The 22,486-nt window shown below is 54.2% G+C and overlaps 1 protein-coding gene across 1 annotated transcript in view; it reads left to right on the top strand.

Annotated features, from left to right (window-relative positions):
* Nucleotides 1-294: 294 nt before the first annotated feature.
* Nucleotides 295-22,486, top strand: part of LOC144609563 (putative G-protein coupled receptor 139) — a 37,284-nt gene continuing 15,092 nt past the window's right edge. Inside the window, exons 1-2 of the mRNA XM_078428070.1 lie at nt 295-799; nt 3,548-3,664. Coding sequence (XP_078284196.1) covers nt 295-799; nt 3,548-3,664 — 622 coding nt within the window. The remainder of the gene's footprint in view (nt 800-3,547; nt 3,665-22,486) is intronic.

Below are 22,486 nucleotides of genomic sequence, written 5' to 3'. Positions count from 1 at the left end.
TGGATATCGTGGGCCCGCTCACCTCCCCACTTCGGTGGATCGATTCACGTGGTGGCCAGAGGCTGTTCCGCTGGCTGACACCTGCTACCACGTGTGCCAGAGCCCACACCGCACACGGGATCGCCCGCTTTGATTGCCGGTGGACATCTCGGCGGAACGGGGGGGGGGGGGGGGGGGGACTCAGTTCACCTCAGAACTGTGGTCTGCCTGTTGGGGGTCCAGCCCCACCCCACCACCGCCTACCATCCACAAACTAAGTGGAGCGCTTCCACCGCCATCTCAAGGCCGCGCTGAATGCGCGGCTCACGGGCCCGGAGTGGATTGGACGCGTTGCCGTGGGTTTTGTTGAGTATCCGTGCGGCCCCGAAGGAGGACTTGGCGTCTTCCTCTGCGGAGCTGGTGTACGGTTTTCCGCTCACAGTTCCGGGGGATTTCATTTCGTCCGGCGCACGGACACCAGGAGCCACGCTGCAGCACCCCTGTGAGAAGGTGGGCGCTCTGTCCTGTCCCGACGTCTCGCCATGGGGTGATTTGTCCCCACGTCCTCATGTCCCGTCTGCTCTCCAGGACTGTCCGTACGTGTCCCTGTGTCGCGACGCTCTTCGGACGCCACTGCAGCGGCCGGACGAGGGCCTTTTCCGGGTGCTGCAGACTGGGCCTACCACATTCGTCTTGGACCTGGGGGTCCGTAGTGAGACTGTGTCGGTGGCTCGCCTTAAGCCGGCCCATTTGGACATTAGTCAACCCGTGCAGGTGGCCCAGACTCATTGTTGGGGCGTCCTCAATCCCGGCCGCTCCCGTCTGTGTCCACGCTGGCCCATCAGAGAGTGGATGTGCGTACAAGGTGCGGCCACCTCGTTCGCCCACCGGTTCGTTTCGTGCCTCCGGTTCTGGGGGGGGGGGGGGGGGTTGTCCTGTGGCAACTCCTGAGAGTTAGGTAACTCCTTGGCCGAACCCTCGGCACTGAGACTGGCAGGGTCTGGGACTGCCAGTGCGCGTGGTTTCCCAGCAGGAATTTGGTGGAGAGAGAGGAGAGTGAACATGTGCGCTGGCAGCTTGTGATGTTAATAACGCACCACGACTGGACTCACCTGGCGTCTCGCCTCATTTCGGGCTGAAGAGATCGCTCCCGCTACAGTACGTCCTTTAATTCTGAGGTTGTGCCCTCTGGTCCTAGACTCTTCCACTGGCGGAAACATCCTCTCCACATCCACTCTATCCAGGTCTTTCACTATGCGGTAAATTTCAATTAGGTCCCCTCTCCTCCTTCTAAACTCCAGTGAATACAGGCCCAGTGCCGTCAAATGAACTCTTGATTAGTGCTGGTGCCAGGTGTTGTGGGGAGACAGCAGGAGAATGGGGTTTGGAGGTGGAGATAGATCAGCCATGGTTGAATGGCGGAGTGGACTTGATGGGCCGAATGACCTTATTCTGCTCCCATTCCTTATGACCTTGTATTTATAAGAAAATAACTGCAGATGCTGGTACAAATCGAAGGTATTTATTCACAAAATGCTGGAGTAACTCAGTAGGTCAGGCAGCATCTCAGGAGAGAAGGAATGGGTGACGTTTCGGGTCGAGACCCTTCATCAGACTGATGTCAGGGGTGCGGGACAAAGGAAGAATATAGATGGAGACAGGAAGATAGAGGGAGATCTGGGAAGGGGGAGGGGAAGAGAGGGTTAGGGTTAGGGTTAACAGTCTTTCCAGGTGAGACAGAGGTTCACCCGCACCTCCTCCAACTTCATCTATTGCATCCGCTGCTCCATATGTCAACTTATTTACATCGGCGAAACCAAACGCAGGCTCGGCGATCGCTTCGCACAACACCAGCGCTCGGTCCGCGTTAACCAATCTGATCTCCCGGTGGCTGAGCACTTCAACTCCCCCTCCCATTCCCAGTCTGACCTTTCTGTCATGGGCCTCCTCCAGTGCCATAGTGAGGCCCACCGGAAATTGGAGGAACAGCACCTCATATTTCGCCTGGGCAGCTTGCAGCCCAGCGGTATGAACATCGACTTCTCCAACTTTAGATAGTTCCTCTGTCCTTCTCTTCCCCTCCCCCTTTCCAGATCTCCCTCTGTCTTCCTGTCTCCACCTATATCCTTCCTTTGTCCCGCCCCCCCTGACATCAGTCTGAAGAAGGGTCTCGACCCGAAACGTCACCCATTCCTTCTCTCCCGAGATGCTGCCTGACCTGTTGAGTTACTCCAGCATTTTGTGAATAAATACCTTATGACCTTGTGTTCATCCTGGGATCATCCTCCTAATCATTACCCCAATCATTCCTGGGATCCTCCTCCTAATCCTCCTCTGGACCCTCTGCAACGCAACACATCTTTCCTCAGATATGTGGCTCAAAATAACAGATGACATAAATTGTACACTTGGGTTAATCTTATTCCACAATAAGAAACAAAATTTCCATGAAATTCTGTTTAGTTCAGTTCAGTTTAGTTTATTATCACTGAGGTACAGTGAAAAGCTTTTGTTGCATGCTAACCAGTCAGTAACTGTAGAGTTGCTGCCTTACAGCGAAAGTAGCGCCGGAGACTCAGGTTCGATCCTGACTACGGGCGCCGTCTGTACGGATTTTGTACGTTCTCCCCGTGACCTGCGTGGGTTTTCCCCGTGACCTGCGTGGATAGGGTGGATACGGAAAAGGTGGCTATGGTAAATATTCTGCTTCTCTCCTCATGTGGCAGCACAGTGACGTTGCGATAAAATGCTGCCTCGCAGCGCCAGAAACCGGGGTTCGATCCTGACCTCGGGTGGTGTCAGAACAGAGTTTGTATGTTGTCCCTGCGACCGTGTGGGTTTCCTCCGGGTGCCCTGGTTTCCCCCACGTCCCAAAGACGTGAGGCATTGTAGGTGAATTGGCTTCGGTAAAATTGTAAATTGTCAATAGTTTTGGATGGTTTTAGTATACGTAGAGATCAGTGGTCGGCACGGAATTGAAGGGCCGAAAGGCCTGTTTCCGTGCGCTATAACAAACGTCACATATTCCTTTTCTCCGGAGATTCTGCCTGGCCCACTGAGATACTCCAGCACTTTGTGTCTATCCTTAACTTAAACCTCTGTCCTCTGGTTCGTGATTACCGTCTTTTGGGTAACATTCTGAATATTCACCCTATCTATTCCCTTCTCAATTTTATACCCCTCTAGCAGATCAGCCTTTACCCTTTTGAGCTCCAAGGAATAAAGTCCTATCCTTCAATAATCCACAAAGTTCCGACCATTATAAATGTGCAAAATTAAGTCCCATTTTTCAAAACCAGTTAAAATATTAGCAAATGGGTGGATCAGGTCTGGGGCTTGTTAAGGAACGTATGAGGCGAAAATTCTCGCATATTCCATAGCTAATAAATAAACTGTATCCGACTGAGTTAAAGTGTTAATTTCTGAATTAAATACTGCAAAACATTGTTCATGCCAGTCTGTTTCTCCCACAGGATACTAATCGTCCGCTGAATATGATAACGTCGGTGGCTATGGTAAATTTATTGTGGATCAATATATTCTTTAATGTTTTCCCAAAACACTGAAGGACAGGTGACAGTCAATACTGGAATAACGCAGAAGGCCAGAGGACCACGGTTAATGTTTCATGTCGACAAGCTGCCAGTAGAAACCCCGTCACTCTTCACGGAGGGAACACTGGCGGGTACGCTGTGCGGTTGATGTGCGTTGAGTTGGGTTCAGGTTAGTGCGTTTCAGTTTGCATTATTTTTGTGCAGTTCATCTTAGATGGTTTATTTTATTCGAGTGTTCAGATTCGGGCAGTTGAGTTCAGTGCAGTTTAGTTCAGATCCGTTTAGTGCAATTCAGCTGAATTTAGTTCGTAGCAGTTCAGTTCAGTTTAGCTTCGTGTAGTTCAGTTTTGTGCATTTAAGTTTAGCTTATTTTAGTGTAATTTACTTTATTGTAGATTAATTTAGTTTAGTTATACAGCACGGACATGCGCTCTTCCACCCACTATGTCCACACCAACCAACGGTCATCCATTCACACTAGTCAATGTTATTCCAGTTTCCCACCTACTCCCTCCACACGAGGACAAATTGCATGAGCCAATTAACTTACAAACCTGCGCGTCATTGGAGTGTGTGTGCAAACCGGAGCACCCGGAGAAAATCCACCCAGGTCACGGGGAGAACTTGCAGACAGCACCCCGTAGTCAGGATCGAACAGGGTCTCTGGCGCTGTAAGGCAGCAACTGGACCGCGGCTATGCCGACATATTGCATGTTCAAGCATCAATACTTGCTGCAGTCAACGGCTGGTTTCCCAGGGAGGTGTATAGAATGCAGGCGAAACACAAGAGCAGAAGCACCAAAGCTCTGACATCTTCTCCTGTCCTGATGATATTTCACTGATCTGAAACTCCGCAGAGTTCTTGCCAGACATCTGACCAGTGGGAGAATAATCTGTTCATATCACGGTGCACGGTGGCATAGCGGTAGTGTTGCTGCCTTACAACGCCAGAGACACGGATTCGATCCTGACCACGGGTGCTGTCTGCACGGAGTTTGTACGTTCTCCCCGTGATCCAGAACGATTTCCTCCGGGTGCTCCGCTTTCCTCACACATCCCAAAGACGTACGGGTTTGAAGGTTAATTGACTTTGTATAATTGTAAATTTTCCCTAGAATGTGTAGGATGGTGCTAGGATCGGTAGTTTGCTCGGACTCGGTGGGCTGAAGGGCCTCTTTTACGACTACAGTTAGGCCATTCGGATGTTCAAGTCTATTCCGTCATTCAATCATGGCTGATCTGTCATTCTCTCTCAACTCCATTCACTTGCCTTCTCCCCATAACCCCTGCCACCTTTACTAATCAAGAATCTGTCTATCTCTGCCTTAAAAATATCCATTGCCTTAGCCTCCGCAGCCTTCTGTGGCAATGAATTCCACACATTCACCACCCGTGGAGCGGGAGGGAGGGGGGAGGGAGGGAAGGGGGGAGGGAAGGGGGGAGGGGGACCTACACTTTCCCAGTACCCCTCTTTCCCCCACCACCAAGCCCCCTCCGCACGACCCCTGTTGCCCCCTCCCCAGTCCCCATTCTCAGACCCCCCATTCTCTCTCCCCCAGACACACTCTTACTCTCCCCCACCCCACCCCCTTTCCCCAGCACACCCCTTTCCCCTACTCTCTCTTGCCCCCAGCACCAACACCCCACCCCCGCTGTCACCCTCACCAGTCCCACTCTGCCTCCTCCCACCCCCACTCTCTCCTCCTCCCACCCTCCCCGTCGCCCCACCGTTACTCTCCCCCCCTTTCCCTACCAGCCCCCCCCCCCCGTGGTCCCTGCGAAAAGCTCTTACGGATCGTGCAGGGGGGAGGAGGGAGCTGCGGAGCGCGGCCGTTACTGTGACGTTGCCGAGCCCGGACTACTGGAGACGGATAGGGCGGCTGCGCTCCGTGTCCGGGCGATATCGGGGAGAGGGTCTCCCTGGTGTGGGAGAGAGGAGAGAAGCAAGGGGAGAGAGGAGAGGGGAGCCGGTGATCGCGGGCGGGCGGCTCCGCTAACTGCGTCCATGTCGCTCGTGCGCACAGACGCACAGCAGTGCCACGCTGAAAACCTCCAATAAATCAGTAGGAGGGGGGGGGGGGGGTGGTAGCGCGAGCTCATCTCACAGGGGCATTGTGACGTCACACGCTGAAGGCCTTCAATAAAAGGCTTAGGATTTTTTTTTTAACATTAAAACCTCTGTAACTTAAAAAATATACGACCAAATTAAATAAAAATATCATTTTCCAGCAGCGTTCAGCGTGGTGATTAGCGCTTCGGTTTACCGTTTTGCCGAAATCAGCCGAAATCACCGATATATATATATACAGGGATTCATATATATATTCATATACAAGATCTGAGTTTTCAACAGTTCAACAGTTCAACAGAGCTTTATTTGTCATTCGGTACCAAGGTACCGAACGAAACTACGTAGCAGTCATACACAAAAAAGAACACAAGACACATAACGCCAACACAAACGTCCATCACAGTGACTCCAAACACCCCTCACTGTGATGGAGGGAACAAAACTTCCACTCTCTTCCCCACGCCCTCGGACAGACAGCTCGTCCCCGACCGACCCGCACAGTCCCCGCAAGGGGATGGAAGTCCCCGCGGCATAGTCGCACCGGGCGCTGAAACGTCTCGCGGCCGAGCCGGGCGATGGAAGGCCCCGCGACCGAGCTTTGCGCAGCTAAGTCCCGCGGCCGAGCCGCACCGGGCGATGGAAGGCCCCGCGGCCAAGCCGCACCGGGCGATGTTAAGTCCAGCGGCCGAGCCGCACCATCGATGAAAAGTCCAGCGGCCGAGCCGCACCAGCGATGAAAAGTCCCGCGGCCGAGCCGCACAGGGCGATGGAAGGCCCCGCTGCCAAGCCGCACCGGGCACTGTTAAGTCCAGCGGCCGAGCCGCACCGGGCGATGTTAAGTCCAGCGGCCGAACAGCACCGGGCGATGGAAGGCCCCGGAGCCGAGCCGCACCCCGTGCCGTGAGGAAGAGATCTAAAAGAGAACGGTTTCCCCCCCCACCACACCCACACCACCATCCCCCACACATACACAAAAAAAGCCCCCCAAAAAAACCCATCCCAACGCCGACACACAACAACAAAAAAAGGAAAAAAGACGAACAGACTGCTAGCGAGCCGCAGCCGTTAGGCGCCGCCACTTCCACTTTAGTAGTATACTAGGCCAAGTGTGCCCGTTGGGCCCGTCCTCGTAGGGTTTACATTGTAACCGGGAGGGGGGAGGGGGGAGGGAGGGAGGGGTGGAGGGAGGGGGGAGGGACGGGGAGGGGGGGGAGGAGGATTGGGGGCGACGGGGTTGAGCGCATCAGTTAAAGTTCCTGGAGAGGGGGGGGACGCATTAGTTAAAGGTCCGGGCGGGGGGAGAGCGCATTAGTTAAAGATCCGTGGGGGGCGCATTAGTGAAAGGTCCGGAAGGGGGAGGGGGAAGGAGGGGGGGAGGGGAGGGAGGGATGGAGGGGAGTGGGGGGAGGGAGGGGAGCGAGGGAGGGGGAGGGAGGGGAGGGAGGGGAGGGGGGAGGGAGGGAGGGAGGGAAGGAGGGAGGGTGGGAGGGAGGGGGGAGAGGGGGGTGGATGGGTGGAGGGGGAGGGAGGGGTGAGGAAGGAGGGAGGGAGGGAGGGGTGAGGAGGGATGTAGGGGAGGGGGGAGGGAGGTTGAGCGCATTAGTTAAAGTTCCGAGCGGGGGGAGAGCGCATTAGTTAAATACCCGGGGGGGGAGCGTATTAGTGAAATTTCCTTTCTTTGTTTGGAAGCGCATTACGAAAAAGTCCGGGGGGGAGAGCCCATTAGTTAAAGGTCCCGGGGGGGGGGGGGGGTGAGCGCATTAGTTAATAGTCCGGGGGTGAGGGGTTTCTCATTAGTTAAAGTTTGTGGGGGGAGCGCATCAGTTAAAGCTCGGGGGAGAGCGCATCAGTTAACGTTCCGGGGGGGAGCGCATTAGTTAAAGGCCCGGGCGTGTGGAGAGCGCATTAGTTAAAGGTCCGGGGGGGGGGGTGAGCGCGAGCTCATCTCTTGAAGACGTGCGGTTTTCATTGTGCCGTCACACGCTGAATACCTCGGGGGGCGGGGGCGGCGCGAGCTCATCTCACAGGGGCATTGTGACGTGACAGGGGCATTGTGACGTCACACGCCGAAGCCTAAAAAAATCGGTTAGAAATAAAATGTTTTAACTTTTAAACCTCTGTAACTTAAAAAATATACAACCGAATTAAATAAAAATATCATTTTCCAGCAGCGTTCAGCGTGATGATTAAGGCGGTATGGTTCACCGTTCTGCCGAAATCAGCCGAAATCGCATATAGGTAGGTAGGTAGGTAGATATATACAAGATCTGAGTTTCAGTAGTATACTAGGCCAAGTGTAACCGGGAAGGGGGGAGTGAGGGGGGAGGGGGGAGGGAGGGAAGGGGGGGAAGGAGGGGGGAGGGAGGGGGAGGGAGGGGGAGGGAGGGGGGGAGGGAGGGAGGGGGGAGGAGGGATGGAGGGAGGGGGGAGGGAGGGTGGGGGGGGAGGGAGGGTGGGGGGGGAGGAGAGAGCCCCAGACTACCCGAGTCGGGCAGCGGAGGTAGGACTACTGGAGTCGGGCAGCGGCGGATCTGGGAGCGTCGGGAGGGGAGAGAAGCGAGGGGAGAGAGGAGAGAGTATATTCATATATTCACAAGATCTGAGTTTTAATAGTATACTAGCACAAGTGTGCCCGTTGAGCCCGTCCTCGTAGGGTTTCCATTGTAACCGGGAGGGGAGTGGGGGGGAGGGAAGGGGGAGGGAGGGAGAAGGGAGGTGTGGAGGGGGGAGGGGAGGGGGAGGGAGGGGGGAGGGGAGGGGGGGGGGGAGGGGGGAGGGAGAGGGGTAGGGGGGAGGGAGAGGGAGGGGGGATGGAGGGGGAGGCAGGGTGGGAGGGGAGCTGGGAAGGGGTGAGGGATGGCGACCTCCCCTTTTCTCAGTACCCCTATTTCCCCTTTGGGCCCGTCCTCGTAGGGTTTCCATTCTAACCAGGAGGCGGGGAGATAGGGGGGAGGGAGGGAGGAGGGAGGTGTGGATGGAGGAGGGGAGTGGGAGGGAGGGGGGAGGGGAGGGGGGAAGGGGACCTCCCGTTTTCCCAGTACCCCTCTTTCACCGTTGGGCCGGTCCCCGTAGGGTTTCCATTGTAATCGGAAGGGGGGAGGGATGGTGGAAGGAGGGGGGAGGGGGAGAGGGATGGAAGGGTGGAGGGAGGGTGGGAGGGATGGAGGGAAGGAGGGATGGTGGGGAGTTTGGTTGGGAGGGGTGAGGGAAGTGGGGAGGGAGGGGGGAGGGAGGGAGTAGGGAGGAGTGGAGGGGGAGGGGAGGGGGAGGGAGGTTGGGAGTGGAGGGGTGAGGGGAGGGTGGAATGGGGGAGGGAGAGGGGGGGAGGTGGGTAGGGGTGGAGGGGGAGGGAGGGGGAGGGAGGGAGGAGGGAGGGGAGGGTGGAGGGGATTGGGGAAGGGGGTGGAGGGGGGAGGGATAGGGGAGGGAGGGGGTTTGAGTTGGATGGGTAGGGATGGGGAGGGAGTGGGGAGGGGAGGGGAGCGTGGAAGGGGGGAGTGAGGCGGACCTCCCTTTTCCCATTACCACTCTTTTCCCTTTTGTCCCGTCCTCGTATGGTTTCCATTGTAACCGGGAGGAGGGGAGGGAGGGAAGGGGGAGGGAGGGAGGAGGGAGGTGTGGAGGGAGGAGGGGAGGGGGAGGGATGGCGGGGGAGGGGGGGGGGTGGGGGGAGGGGAATGGGGAGGGGAGGGGTTAGGGGGGAGGGGGGAGGGAGAGGGGAGGGAGGGGGTGAGGTGAGGAGGGGAGGGGGAAGGGGGGAGGGAGGGGGACCTCTTTTCCCAGTACCACTCTTTCCTCGTTGGGCCCGTCCTCGTAGGGTTTCCATTGTAACCAGGAGGGGGGGGAGGGAGGGTGGAAGGATGGGGGAGGGTGAGAGGGATGGAAGTTGGAGGGAGGGGGAGGGTGTTGGGGAGGGAGGAATGGAGGGAAGGAGGGAGGGGGGGAGTTAGTGGGGGAGGGCTGATGGAGGTGGGGAGGGAAGGGGAGGGAGTTGGGGCGGGAGGGGGAGGAGGGGGGGAGGGAGTAAGGATGGAGGTGGGAAGGAGGGGGAGGAAGGGGTAGGGGAGGGGGGAAGGGGGGAGGGAGGGGGACCTCCCGTTTTCCCAGTACCCCTCTTTCCCCGTTGGGCCCGTCCCCGTAGGGTTTCCATTGTAACCGGAAGGGGGGGAGGGATGGTGGAAGGAGGGGGGAGGGGGAGAGGGATGGAAGGGTGGAGGGAGGGTGGGAGGGATGGAGGGAAGGAGGGAGGGTGGGGAGTTAGGTTGGGAGGGGTGAGGTAAGTGGGGAGGGAGGGGGGAGGGAGGGAGTAGGGAGGTGTGGAGGGGGAGGGGAGGGGAGGGAGGTTGGGAGTGGAGGGGTGAGGGGAGGGTGGAAGGGGGAGGGAGAGGGGGAGGTGGGTAGGGGTGGAGGGGGAGGGAGGGGGGAGGGAGGGGGAGGGAGGTGGGAGGGGTGGGTGGAGGGGATTCCCAGTACCCCTCTTTCCCCCACCACCAAGCCCACTCCGCAACGACCCCTGTTGCCCCCCTCCCCAGTCCCCATTCTCAGACCCCCCCATTCTCTCTCTCCCCCAGACACACTCTAAGTGCTTTTTTCGAAACACTTGCCCCGGTGGCGCACGAGCATGAGTGCCCCATGCTGATCTGTGTATGTTAATTGACTTGCAATAAAAAAGACTACTTGAAAACAATAAGTGCTTTTTAAGTGCTTCTTTTGCGACATTCGCGGTCACTTCGTGCTTCTCACTGCGATCTTTAAGTGCTTTTCGCAACAATGTAGCACCCATCTCACAAAAGCATTGTGACGTCACAAGCTGAAGACCTTGAAAAAAAAGGTTAGAAATAAAAATATTTAAATGTAAAACCTCTGTAAAGAGTAGACACCCAATAGCAGCTGCTTGTCCATTGTGCGTCACACTCTGAATACCGCGGGGGGGGGGAGGGGGGTCAGCTCGAGCTCATCACACAGGGGCATTGTGTCGTCACACGCTGAAGACCTTCAATAAAGCGATTAGAAATAAAATGTTTTAACTTTAAAACCTGTGTAACGTAAAAAATATACAACCAAATTAAATAAAAATATCATTTTCCACCAGTGTTCAGCGTGGTGATTCAGGCGGTGCAAAAATTGTGGCGATACGGTTGACCGTTTTGCCGAAATCACTGATAGGTAGGTACGTAAGTAGGTACGTATATATATAGGTAGGTAGGTACATACATACAAGATCTGAGTTTTAATAGTATACTAGCACAAGTGTGCCCGTTGGGCCCGTCCTCGTACGGTTTCCATTGTAACCGGGAGGGGAGTGGGGTGAGGGAAGGGGGAGGGAGGGAGGAGAGAGATGTAGAGGGGGTAGGGGAGGGAGGGGAGAGGGAGGGGAGGGGGAGGGAAGTGGGAGGGGAAGGGGGAAGGGAGGGGGAAGGGAAAGGGGAGGGAGAGGGGTAGGGGGAGGGGGAGCGAGGGGGGGGAAGGGGGGGAGGGCAGGGGGGAGGGGAGGGGGAAGGGGGGAGGGAGGTGGACCTCCCCTTTTCCCAGTACCCCTTTTTCCCCGTTGGGCCCGTCCCCGTAGGGTTTCCATTGTAACCGGGAGGGAGGGAAGGGGGAGGGTGGGAGGAGGGAGGTGTGGAGGGAGGAGGGGAGGGGGAGGGAGGGGGGAGGGGAGGGGAGGGGAGGGGGGAAGGGGGGAAGGAGAGGGAGGGGGTAGGGGGAGGGGGAGGGAGTGGGGAGGGAGGGGGAGGGGAGGTGGGAAGGGGGGAGGGAGGGGGACATCCCCTTTTCCCAGTACCCCTCTTTCCCCGTTGGGCCCGTCCTCGTAGGGTTTCCATTGTAACCGGGAGGGGGGGGGAGGGAGGGTGGAAGGAGGGGGGAGGGGTAGAGGGATGGAAGGGTGGAGGGAGGGGGGGAGGGATTGGGGGAGGGAGGGATGGAGGGAAGGAGGGAGGGGGTAGTTAGGGGGGGAGGGGTGAGGGAGGTGGGGAGGGAGGGGGAGGGAGTTGGGGAGGGAGGGGGAGGAGGGGGAGGGAGGGGGGATGAAAGGGTTGAGGGGGGAAGAGGGACCTAACGTTTTCCCAGTACCCCTCTTTCCCCCACCACCAAGCCCCCTCCGCAACGACCCCTGTTGTCCCCCTCCCCAGTCCCCATTCTCAGACCCCCCCATTCTCTCTCTCCCCCAGAAACACTCCAAGTGCTGTTTTCGCAACACCTGCCCCGGTGGCCCACGAGCATAGAGTCCCCATGCTGATCTGTGTATGATAAGTGACTTGCAATAAAAAAGACTACTTGAAAACAATAAGTGCTCTTTAAGTGCTGTTTTTGCTACATTTGCGTTCACTTAGTGCTTCTCACGGCGATCTGTTAGTGCTTTTCGCAACAATGTAGCACCCATCTCACACAAGCATTGTGACGTCACAAGCTGAAGACCTTGGAAAAAAAAGGTCAGAAATAAAAAAATGTAAATTTAAAACCTCTGTAAAGAGTAGACAACCAATAGCAGCTGCTTGTCCATTGTGACGTCACACGCTGAATACCGCGTGGGGGTGTGGAAGGGGGGTCAGCTCGAGCTCATCTCACAGGGGCATTGTGACGTCACACGCTGAAGACTAAATCTGCACCGCAGCGCCCCCTTGAAAACCCGGGGGGGGGGGGGGGCAGCGCTTTAATACCTCTGTAACTTAAAAAATACGCAACCAAATTAAATGAAAATATCACGGCCGACCGAGTGCGAGATTGGCGATTGAGGCGATGTGAAAACCGACGCGCTACGGTTCACCGTTTTGCCGCAATCGCTGTTAAGTATATATCAGGTCAAACCACAAAAAAAACCATATATATATATATATATAACACAAGATCTGAGTTTTAATAGTATACTAGCACAAGTGTGCCCGTTGGGCCCGTCCTCGTAGGGTTTCCATTGTAACCGGGAGGATGGGAGGGAGGGAAGGGGGAGGGAGGGAGGAGGGAGGTGTGGAGGGAGGAGGGGAGGGGGAGGGGAGGGGGAGGGGGAAGGGGGGAGGGGGGAGGGAGGGATGTAGGGGGGAGGGAGAGGGAGGGAGGGGGAGGGGAGGGGGGAAGGGGGAGGGAGGGGGACCTCCCCTTTTCCCAGTACCCCACTTTCCCCGTTGGGCCCGTCCTCGTAGGGTTTCCATTGTAACCGGGGGGCGGGGAGGGAGGGACGGAGGAGGGGAGGGGGGGAGGGGAGGGGGGAAGGGGTGGGAGGGGAGGGGGGAAGGGGGGAGGGGGGAGGGGGGAGGGGGGAAGGGGGGTGTAGGGAGAGGGGCGGGAGGGGGGAAGGGGGGAGGGAGGAGACCTCCCCTTTTCCCAGTACCCCTCTTTCCCCGTTGGGCCCGTCCTCGTAGGGTTTCCATTGTAACCGGGAGGAGGGGAGGGAGGGAAGGAGGGAGGAGGGAGGTGTGGAGGGAGGAGGGGAGCAGGAGGGTGGGAGGGGGCAGGGAGGGGGTAGGGTGGAGGGGGAGGGAGTGGGGAGGGAGGGGGACCTCCCCTTTTCCCAGTACCCCTCTTTCCTCGTTGGGCCCGTCCTCGTAGGGTTTCCATTGTAACCGGGAGGAGGGGAGGGAGGGAAGGAGGGAGGAGGGAGGTGTGGAGGGAGGAGGGGAGCAGGAGGGGGGGAGGGGGAGGGAGGGGGTAGGGGGGAGGGGGAGGGAGGGGGAGGGAGGGGGAAGGGGGGAGGGAGGGGACCTCCCCTTTTCCCAGTACCCCTCTTTCCCCGTTGGGCCCGTCCTCGTAGGGTTTCCATTGTAACCGGGAGGAGGGGAGGGAGGGAAGGAGGGAGGAGGGAGGTGTGGAGGGAGGAGGGGAGCAGGAGGGTGGGAGGGGGCAGGGAGGGGGTAGGGGGGAGGGGGAGGGAGTGGGGAGGGAGGGGGACCTCCCCTTTTCCCAGTACCCCTCTTTCCCCGTTGGGCCCGTCCTCGTAGGGTTTCCATTGTAACCGGGAGGAGGGGAGGGAGGGAAGGAGGGAGGAGGGAGGTGTGGAGGGAGGAGGGGAGCAGGAGGGGGGGGAGGGGGAGGGAGGGGGTAGGGGGAGGGGGTAGGGGGAGGGGGAGGGAGGGGGGAGGGAGGGGGGAGGGAGGGGGACCTCCCCTTTTCCCAGTACCGCTCTTTCCCCGTTGGGCCCGTCCTCGTAGGGTTTCCATTGTAACCGGGAGGATGGGAGGGAGGGAAGGGGGAGGGAGGGAGGAGGGAGGTGTGGAGGGAGGAGGGGAGGGGGAGGGGAGGGGGGGAGGGGGAAGGGGGGAGGGGGGAGGGAGGGGTTTAGGGGGGATGGAGGGGGAGGGGAGGGGGGAAGGGGGAGGGAGGGGGACCTCCCCTTTTCCCAGTACCCCACTTTCCCCGTTGGGCCCGTCCTCGTAGGGTTTCCAATGTAACCGGGAGGAGGGGAGGGAGGGAAGGAGGGAGGAGGGAGGTGTGGAGGGAGGAGGGGAGCAGGAGGGTGGTAGGGGGGAGGGAGGGGGTAGAGGGAGGGGGAGGGAGGGGGGAGGGAGGGGGACCTCCCCTTTTCCCAGTACCGCTCTTTCCCCGTTGGGCCCGTCCTCGTAGGGTTTCCATTGTAACCGGGAGGAGGGGAGGGAGGGAAGGAAGGAGGAGGGAGGTGTGGAGGGAGGAGGGGAGCAGGAGGGGGGGGGAGGGAGGGGGTAGGGGGGAGGGGGAGGGAGGGGGAGGGAGGGGGACCTCCCCTTTTCCCAGTACCCCTCTTTCCCCGTTGGGCCCGTCCTCGTAGGGTTTCCATTGTAACCGGGAGGAGGGGAAGGAGGGAAGTGGGAGGGAGGGAGGAGGGAGGTGTGGAGGGAGGATGTGAGGGGGAGGGAGGGGGGAGGTGTGGGGGGGAGGGGGGAAGGGGGGGCAGGGGGGACGGAGAGGGTGAGGGAGGGTCGAGGGGGAGGGAGGGGGAGGGAGGGGGAGGGGGGAGGGAGGGGAGGGGGGAAGGGGGAGGGAGGGGGACCTCCCCTTTTCCCAGTACCCCTCTTTCCCCGTTTGGCCCGTCCTCGTAGGGTTTCCATTGTAACCGGGAGGGGAGTGGGGGGGGAAGGGAGGAGGGAGGTGAGGGGGGAGGGGAGGGGAGGGGGAGGGAGGGGTGGAGGGGAGGGGGAAGGGGGGAGGGGGGATGGAGAGGGGAGGGAGGGAGGTTTCCATTGTAACCGGGAGGAGGGGAGGGAGGAAAGGGGGAGGGAGGGAGGAGGGAGTTGTGGAGGGAGGAGGGGAGGGGGAGGGAGGGGGGAGGGGAGGGGGGAAGGGGGGAGGGGGGAAGGTGGGGGAGGGTGGAAAGAGATTGCAGGGAGGGGGTAGGGGGGAGGGGGAGGGAGGGGGAGGGAGGGGGAGGGAGGGGGAGGGAGGGGGACCTCCCCTTTTCACAGTACCCCTCTTTCCCCGTTGGGCCCGTCCTCGTAGAGTTTTCATTGTAATCTGGAGGAGGGGAGGGAGGGAAGGGGGAGGGAGGGAGGAGGGAGGTGTGGAGGGAGGAGGGGAGGGTGAGGGATGGGGGAGGGGAGGGGATGGGGAGGGGAGGGTGGAAGGGGGGGAGGGGAGGGAGAGGGGTGGGAGGGGGTAGGGGGGAGGGGGAGGGAGGTGGGAGGGAGGGGGAGGGGAGGGGTTGAAGGGGGGAGGGAGGGTGACCTCCCCTTTTCCCAGTACCCCTCTTTCCCCGTTGGGCCCGTCCCCGTAGGGTTTCAATTGTAACCGGAAGGGGTGGAGGGAGGGTGGAATGAGGGGGGACGGGGAGAGGGATGGAAGGGTGGAGGGAGGGGGGTGGGATGGAGGGAAGGAGGGATGGGGGGAGTTAGGGGTGGAGGGGTGAGGGAGGTGGGGAGGGATTGGGAGGGAGTTGGGGAGGAGGGGGGGAGGGATTGGGGATGTAGGTTGGAAGGAGGGGGGAGGAAGGGGTTGAGTGGGGAAGGGGGACCTCCCCTTTTCCCAGTACCCCTCTTTCCCCCACCATCAAGCCCCCTCCGCAACGACCCCTGTTGTCCCTCTCCCAGTCCCCATTCTCAGACCCCCCATTCTCTCTCTCCCCAGACACACTCTAAATGCTTTTTTCGAAAGACCTGCCCCGGTGGACCACGAGCATAGGGGCCCCATGCTGTTCTGTGTATGTTAAGTGACTCGCAATAACAATAAACGCTACTTTAAAACAATTAGTGCTTTTCTTGCAAAAGAATAAAAACCCAATAGCAGCTGCTTGTCCATTGTGACGTCACACGCTGAATACGGCGGGGGGGGGGGGGAAGGGGGGTCAGCTCGAGTTCATCTCACAGGGCATTGTGACATCACAATGAATATTAATCCGCACCGCAGCGCCCCCTTCTGTCAAAACTTCGATTTTGGTGATTAAGGCGGTGCAAAAACCGTGCCGCGACGGTTTACCGTTTTGCCGAAATCACTGATATATAATGAAACCCAGATACAAACATATTCACAAGATCTGAGTTTTAATAGTAGATAGATAGATAGATAGATAGATAGATAGATAGATAGATAGATAGATAGATAGATAGATAGATAGATAGATAGATAGATAGATAGATAGATAGATAGATAGATAGATAGATAGATAGATAGATAGATAGATAGATAGATAGATAGATAGATAGATAGATAGATAGATAGATAGATAGATAGATAGATAGATAGATAGATAGATAGATAGATAGATAGATAGATAGATAGATAGATAGATAGATAGATAGATAGATAGATAGATAGATAGATAGATAGATAGATAGATAGATAGATAGATAGATAGATAGATAGATAGATAGATAGATAGATAGATAGATAGATAGATAGATAGATAGATAGATAGATAGATAGATAGATAGATAGATAGATAGATAGATAGATAGATAGATAGATAGATAGATAGATAGATAGATAGATAGATAGATAGATAGATAGATAGATAGATAGATAGATAGATAGATAGATAGATAGATAGATAGATAGATAGATAGATAGATAGATAGATAGATAGATAGATAGATAGATAGATAGATAGATAGATAGATAGATAGATAGATAGATAGATAGATAGATAGATAGATAGATAGATAGATAGATAGATAGATAGATAGATAGATAGATAGATAGATAGATAGATAGATAGATAGATAGATAGATAGATAGATAGATAGATAGATAGATAGATAGATAGATAGATAGATAGATAGATAGATAGATAGATAGATAGATAGATAGATAGATAGATAGATAGATAGATAGATAGATAGATAGATAGATAGATAGATAGATAGATAGATAGATAGATAGATAGATAGATAGATAGATAGATAGATAGATAGATAGATAGATAGATAGATAGATAGATAGATAGATAGATAGATAGATAGATAGATAGATAGATAGATAGATAGATAGATAGATAGATAGATAGATAGATAGATAGATAGATAGATAGATAGATAGATAGATAGATAGATAGATAGATAGATAGATAGATAGATAGATAGATAGATAGATAGATAGATAGATAGATAGATAGATAGATAGATAGATAGATAGATAGATAGATAGATAGATAGATAGATAGATAGATAGATAGATAGATAGATAGATAGATAGATAGATAGATAGATAGATAGATAGATAGATAGATAGATAGATAGATAGATAGATAGATAGATAGATAGATAGATAGATAGATAGATAGATAGATAGATAGATAGATAGATAGATAGATAGATAGATAGATAGATAGATAGATAGATAGATAGATAGATAGATAGATAGATAGATAGATAGATAGATAGATAGATAGATAGATAGATAGATAGATAGATAGATAGATAGATAGATAGATAGATAGATAGATAGATAGATAGATAGATAGATAGATAGATAGATAGATAGATAGATAGATAGATAGATAGATAGATAGATAGATAGATAGATAGATAGATAGATAGATAGATAGATAGATAGATAGATAGATAGATAGATAGATAGATAGATAGATAGATAGATAGATAGATAGATAGATAGATAGATAGATAGATAGATAGATAGATAGATAGATAGATAGATAGATAGATAGATAGATAGATAGATAGATAGATAGATAGATAGATAGATAGATAGATAGATAGATAGATAGATAGATAGATAGATAGATAGATAGATAGATAGATAGATAGATAGATAGATAGATAGATAGATAGATAGATAGATAGATAGATAGATAGATAGATAGATAGATAGATAGATAGATAGATAGATAGATAGATAGATAGATAGATAGATAGATAGATAGATAGATAGATAGATAGATAGATAGATAGATAGATAGATAGATAGATAGATAGATAGATAGATAGATAGATAGATAGATAGATAGATAGATAGATAGATAGATAGATAGATAGATAGATAGATAGATAGATAGATAGATAGATAGATAGATAGATAGATAGATAGATAGATAGATAGATAGATAGATAGATAGATAGATAGATAGATAGATAGATAGATAGATAGATAGATAGATAGATAGATAGATAGATAGATAGATAGATAGATAGATAGATAGATAGATAGATAGATAGATAGATAGATAGATAGATAGATAGATAGATAGATAGATAGATAGATAGATAGATAGATAGATAGATAGATAGATAGATAGATAGATAGATAGATAGATAGATAGATAGATAGATAGATAGATAGATAGATAGATAGATAGATAGATAGATAGATAGATAGATAGATAGATAGATAGATAGATAGATAGATAGATAGATAGATAGATAGATAGATAGATAGATAGATAGATAGATAGATAGATAGATAGATAGATAGATAGATAGATAGATAGATAGATAGATAGATAGATAGATAGATAGATAGATAGATAGATAGATAGATAGATAGATAGATAGATAGATAGATAGATAGATAGATAGATAGATAGATAGATAGATAGATAGATAGATAGATAGATAGATAGATAGATAGATAGATAGATAGATAGATAGATAGATAGATAGATAGATAGATAGATAGATAGATAGATAGATAGATAGATAGATAGATAGATAGATAGATAGATAGATAGATAGATAGATAGATAGATAGATAGATAGATAGATAGATAGATAGATAGATAGATAGATAGATAGATAGATAGATAGATAGATAGATAGATAGATAGATAGATAGATAGATAGATAGATAGATAGATAGATAGATAGATAGATAGATAGATAGATAGATAGATAGATAGATAGATAGATAGATAGATAGATAGATAGATAGATAGATAGATAGATAGATAGATAGATAGATAGATAGATAGATAGATAGATAGATAGATAGATAGATAGATAGATAGATAGATAGATAGATGGGTAGGTAGGTAGGTAGGTAGGTAGGTAGATAGATAGATAGATAGATAGATAGATAGAGATAGATAGACAGATAGACAGACAGATAGACAGACAGATAGACAGACAGATAGACAGACAGATAGACAGACAGACAGACAGACAGACAGACAGACAGACAGACAGACAGACAGACAGACAGACAGACAGATAGACAGACAGATAGACAGACAGATAGACAGACAGATAGACAGACAGATAGACAGACAGATAGACAGACAGACAGACAGACAGACAGACAGACAGACAGACAGACAGACAGACAGACAGACAGACAGACAGACAGACAGACAGATAGACAGACAGATAGATAGACTAGGCCAAGTGGGCCCGTTGGGCCCGTCCTCGTAGGGTTTCCATTGTAACCGGGAGGGGGGAGGGAGGGGGGAGAGGGATGGAAGGGTGGAGGGAGGGAGGGAGGGGGAGGGAGTGGTGGAGGGAGGGATGGAGGGCAGGAGGGAGGGAGTTAGGGGGGGAGTGGTGAGGGAGTGTGGAGGGAGGTGGGAAATGAGGGGGGAGAGAGTTGGGGAGGGAGGGGGAGGAGGGGGGGAGGGAGTGGGGATGGAGGTGGGAAGGAGGGGGGAGGAAGGTGTTGAGGGGGGAAGGGGGACTTCCCCTTTTCCCAGTACCCCTCTTTCCCCCCACCACCAAGCCCCCTACGCAACGACCCCTGTTGTCCCCCTCCCCAGTCCCCATTCTCAGACCCTCCCCATTCTCTCTCCCCCAGACACACTCTCAGTGTTTTTTCGCAACATTTCCGGTCACTAAGTTTCCGGTCTTAAGCTCAGGGGTGACCGCGCTTTTGCGGTTGCAGCTCCTAGACTGTGGAACAGCATCCTTCTCCCCATCAGAACTGCCCCCTCCATCCACTCCTTTAAGTCCAGGCTCAAAACCTATTTCTACTCCCTAGCGTTTAAGGCTCATTGTGGAGGCGCTGTGAACTGTTTGCGTGCTACTGTATGTTTCATTTTTTTCCTTAGTAGCTAATCAGATGTCCAGCACTTTGGTCAACGTGGGTTGTTTTTAAATGTGCTATACAAATAAAATTGACTTGACTTGACTTGACATGACTAACTGCTTCCCGCTTTTCGCAACAATGTAGCACCCATCTCACAGGGGCATTGTGACATCATAAGCTGAAGACCTTCAATAAATCCGCACCACAGCGCCCCCTTGAAAACCTTCAATAAATCAGGGGGGGGGGGCAGCGCTTTAAAACCTCTGTAACTTAAAAAATATGCGACCAAATTAAATGAAAATATCACGGCCGGTCGTCCGGGAGATTTGCGATTAAGGCGGTGCAAAAACCGTGGCGCTACGCTTCACCGTTTTGCCGAAATCACTGATATAAATAAACATGATACAAACAATCATAACATATATTCATAAGATCTTAGTTTTAGTAGTATACTAGCACAAGTGTGCCCGTTGGGCCCGTCCTCGGAGGGTTTCCATTTTAAACAGGAGGGGAGTGGGGGGGAGGGAAGGGGAGGGAGGGGGAGGGAGGGAGGAGGGAGGTGTGGAGGGGGGAGGGGAGGGAGGGGAAGGGGAGGGGGAGGGGAGGGGGAAGGGGGGGAAGGGGGGAGGGCGAGGGGAGGGAGGGGGTTGGGGGGTAGGGGGAGGGAGGGCGGAGGGAGGGGGAGGGAGGGGGGAGGGGAGTGGGGAGGGGGGGAGTGGAGTGGGGAGGGGGGAAGGGGGGAGGGGGAGGGGGGAGGGAGAGGGGAGGGAGAGGGTAAGGAGGGAGGGGGAGGGAGGGGGAGGGAGGGGGAGGGAGGGGGAGGGAGGGGGAGGGAGGGGGAGGGAGGGGGAAGGGGGAGGGAGAGGGGAAGGGGAGGGAGGGGGACCTCCCCTTTTCCCAGTACCCCTCTTTCCCCTTTGTGCCCGTCCTCGTAGGGTTTCCATTATAACCGGGAGGAGGGGAGGGAGGGAAGTGGGAGTGAGGGAGGAGAGAGGTGTGGAGGGAGGAGTGGTGGGGGAGGGAGGGGGGAGGGGGAAATGGGGGGAGGGGGAGGGATGGTGTAGGGGGGGAGGGGAAGGGAGGGAGGAGGGGAGGGGGAAGGGGGAGGGAGGGGGACCTACACTTTTCCCAGTACCCCTCTTTCCCCGTTGGGCCCGTCCTCGTAGGGTTTCCATTGGAACAGGGAGGGGAGTGGGGGGAGGAAAGGGGGAGGGATGGAGGAGGGAGGTGTGGAGTGAGGAGGGGAGGGGGTGGGAGGGGAGAGGGGAGGGGGGAGGGGGGAATGGGGGAGGGAGAAGGGAGGGAAGGGGGAGGGGAGGGGGGAGGGGGGAAGGTGGGAGGGGGGAGAGAGGGGGTAGGGGGTAGGGGAGGGAGGAGGACCTCCCCTTTTCCCAGTACCCCTCTTTCCCCGTAGGGTTTCCATTGTAACCGGAAGGGGGGAGGGAGGGTGGAAGGAGGGGGGAGGGGGAGAGGGATGGAATGGTTGAGGGAGGGGGAGGGATGGAGGGAAGGAGGGAGGGGGGGAGTTAGGGGGGAGGGGTGAGGGAGGTGGGGAGGGAGGGGTGAGGGAGGGGGAGGAGGTGGGGAGGTAGTGGGGATGGAGGTGGGAAGGAGGGGGGAGGAAGGGGCTGAGGGGGGAAGGGGGACCTCCCCTTTTCCCAGTACCACTCTTTCCCCCTCCACCATGCCCCCTCCGCAACGACCCCTGTTGTCCCCCTCCCCAGTCCCCATTCTCAGACCCCCCCATTCTCTCTCTCCCCCAGACACAATCTAAGTGCTTTTTTCGAAACACTTGCCCCGGTGGCCCACGAGCATAGGGGCCCCATGCTGATCTGTGTATGTTAAGTGACTTTCAATAAAAAACACTACTTGCAAATAAAAAAAATTAACATAAAAACCTCTGTAAAGAGTAGATACCCAATAGCAGCTGCTTGTCCATTGTGACGTCACACGCTGAATACCGCGGGGGGGGGGGGGGGGGGGGGGAAGGGGGGTCAGCTCGAGTTCATCTCACAGGGGCATTGTGACATCACAATCTGAAGACCTTCAATAAATCCGCACCGCAGCGCCCCCTTCTGTAAAACCTTTGATAAATCAGGGGTGGCAGCGCTTTAAAATCTCTGTAACTTAAAAAATATGCGACCAAATTAAATGAAAATATCACGGCCGGTCAGCCGGGAGGGTGGCGATTAAGGCGGTGTGAAAGCGTGCCTCGACGGTTTACCGTTTTGCCGAAATCACTGATATATACTCAAACCCAACAGACAAATATATTTATTCACAAGATCTGAGTTTTAATGGTATACTAGCACAAGTGTGCCCGTTGGGCCAGTCCTCGTAGGGTTTCCATTGTAACCGGGAGGGGAGTGGGGGGGAGGGAAGGGGGAGGGAGGGAGGGAGGGAGGAGGGGAGGGGGAGGGAGGGGGGAGGGGAGGGGGGAAGGGGGGAGAGGGGGGAGGGAGGGGTGGGAGGGGTGTAGGGGGGAGGGGGAGGGAGGGGTGGAGGGGAGGGGGGA

Source organism: Rhinoraja longicauda, chromosome 34, assembly GCF_053455715.1.
Source record: "Rhinoraja longicauda isolate Sanriku21f chromosome 34, sRhiLon1.1, whole genome shotgun sequence".
Taxonomy (NCBI): Eukaryota; Metazoa; Chordata; class Chondrichthyes; order Rajiformes; family Arhynchobatidae; genus Rhinoraja; species Rhinoraja longicauda.
This window is presented reverse-complemented; position numbering and strand designations above follow the sequence as displayed.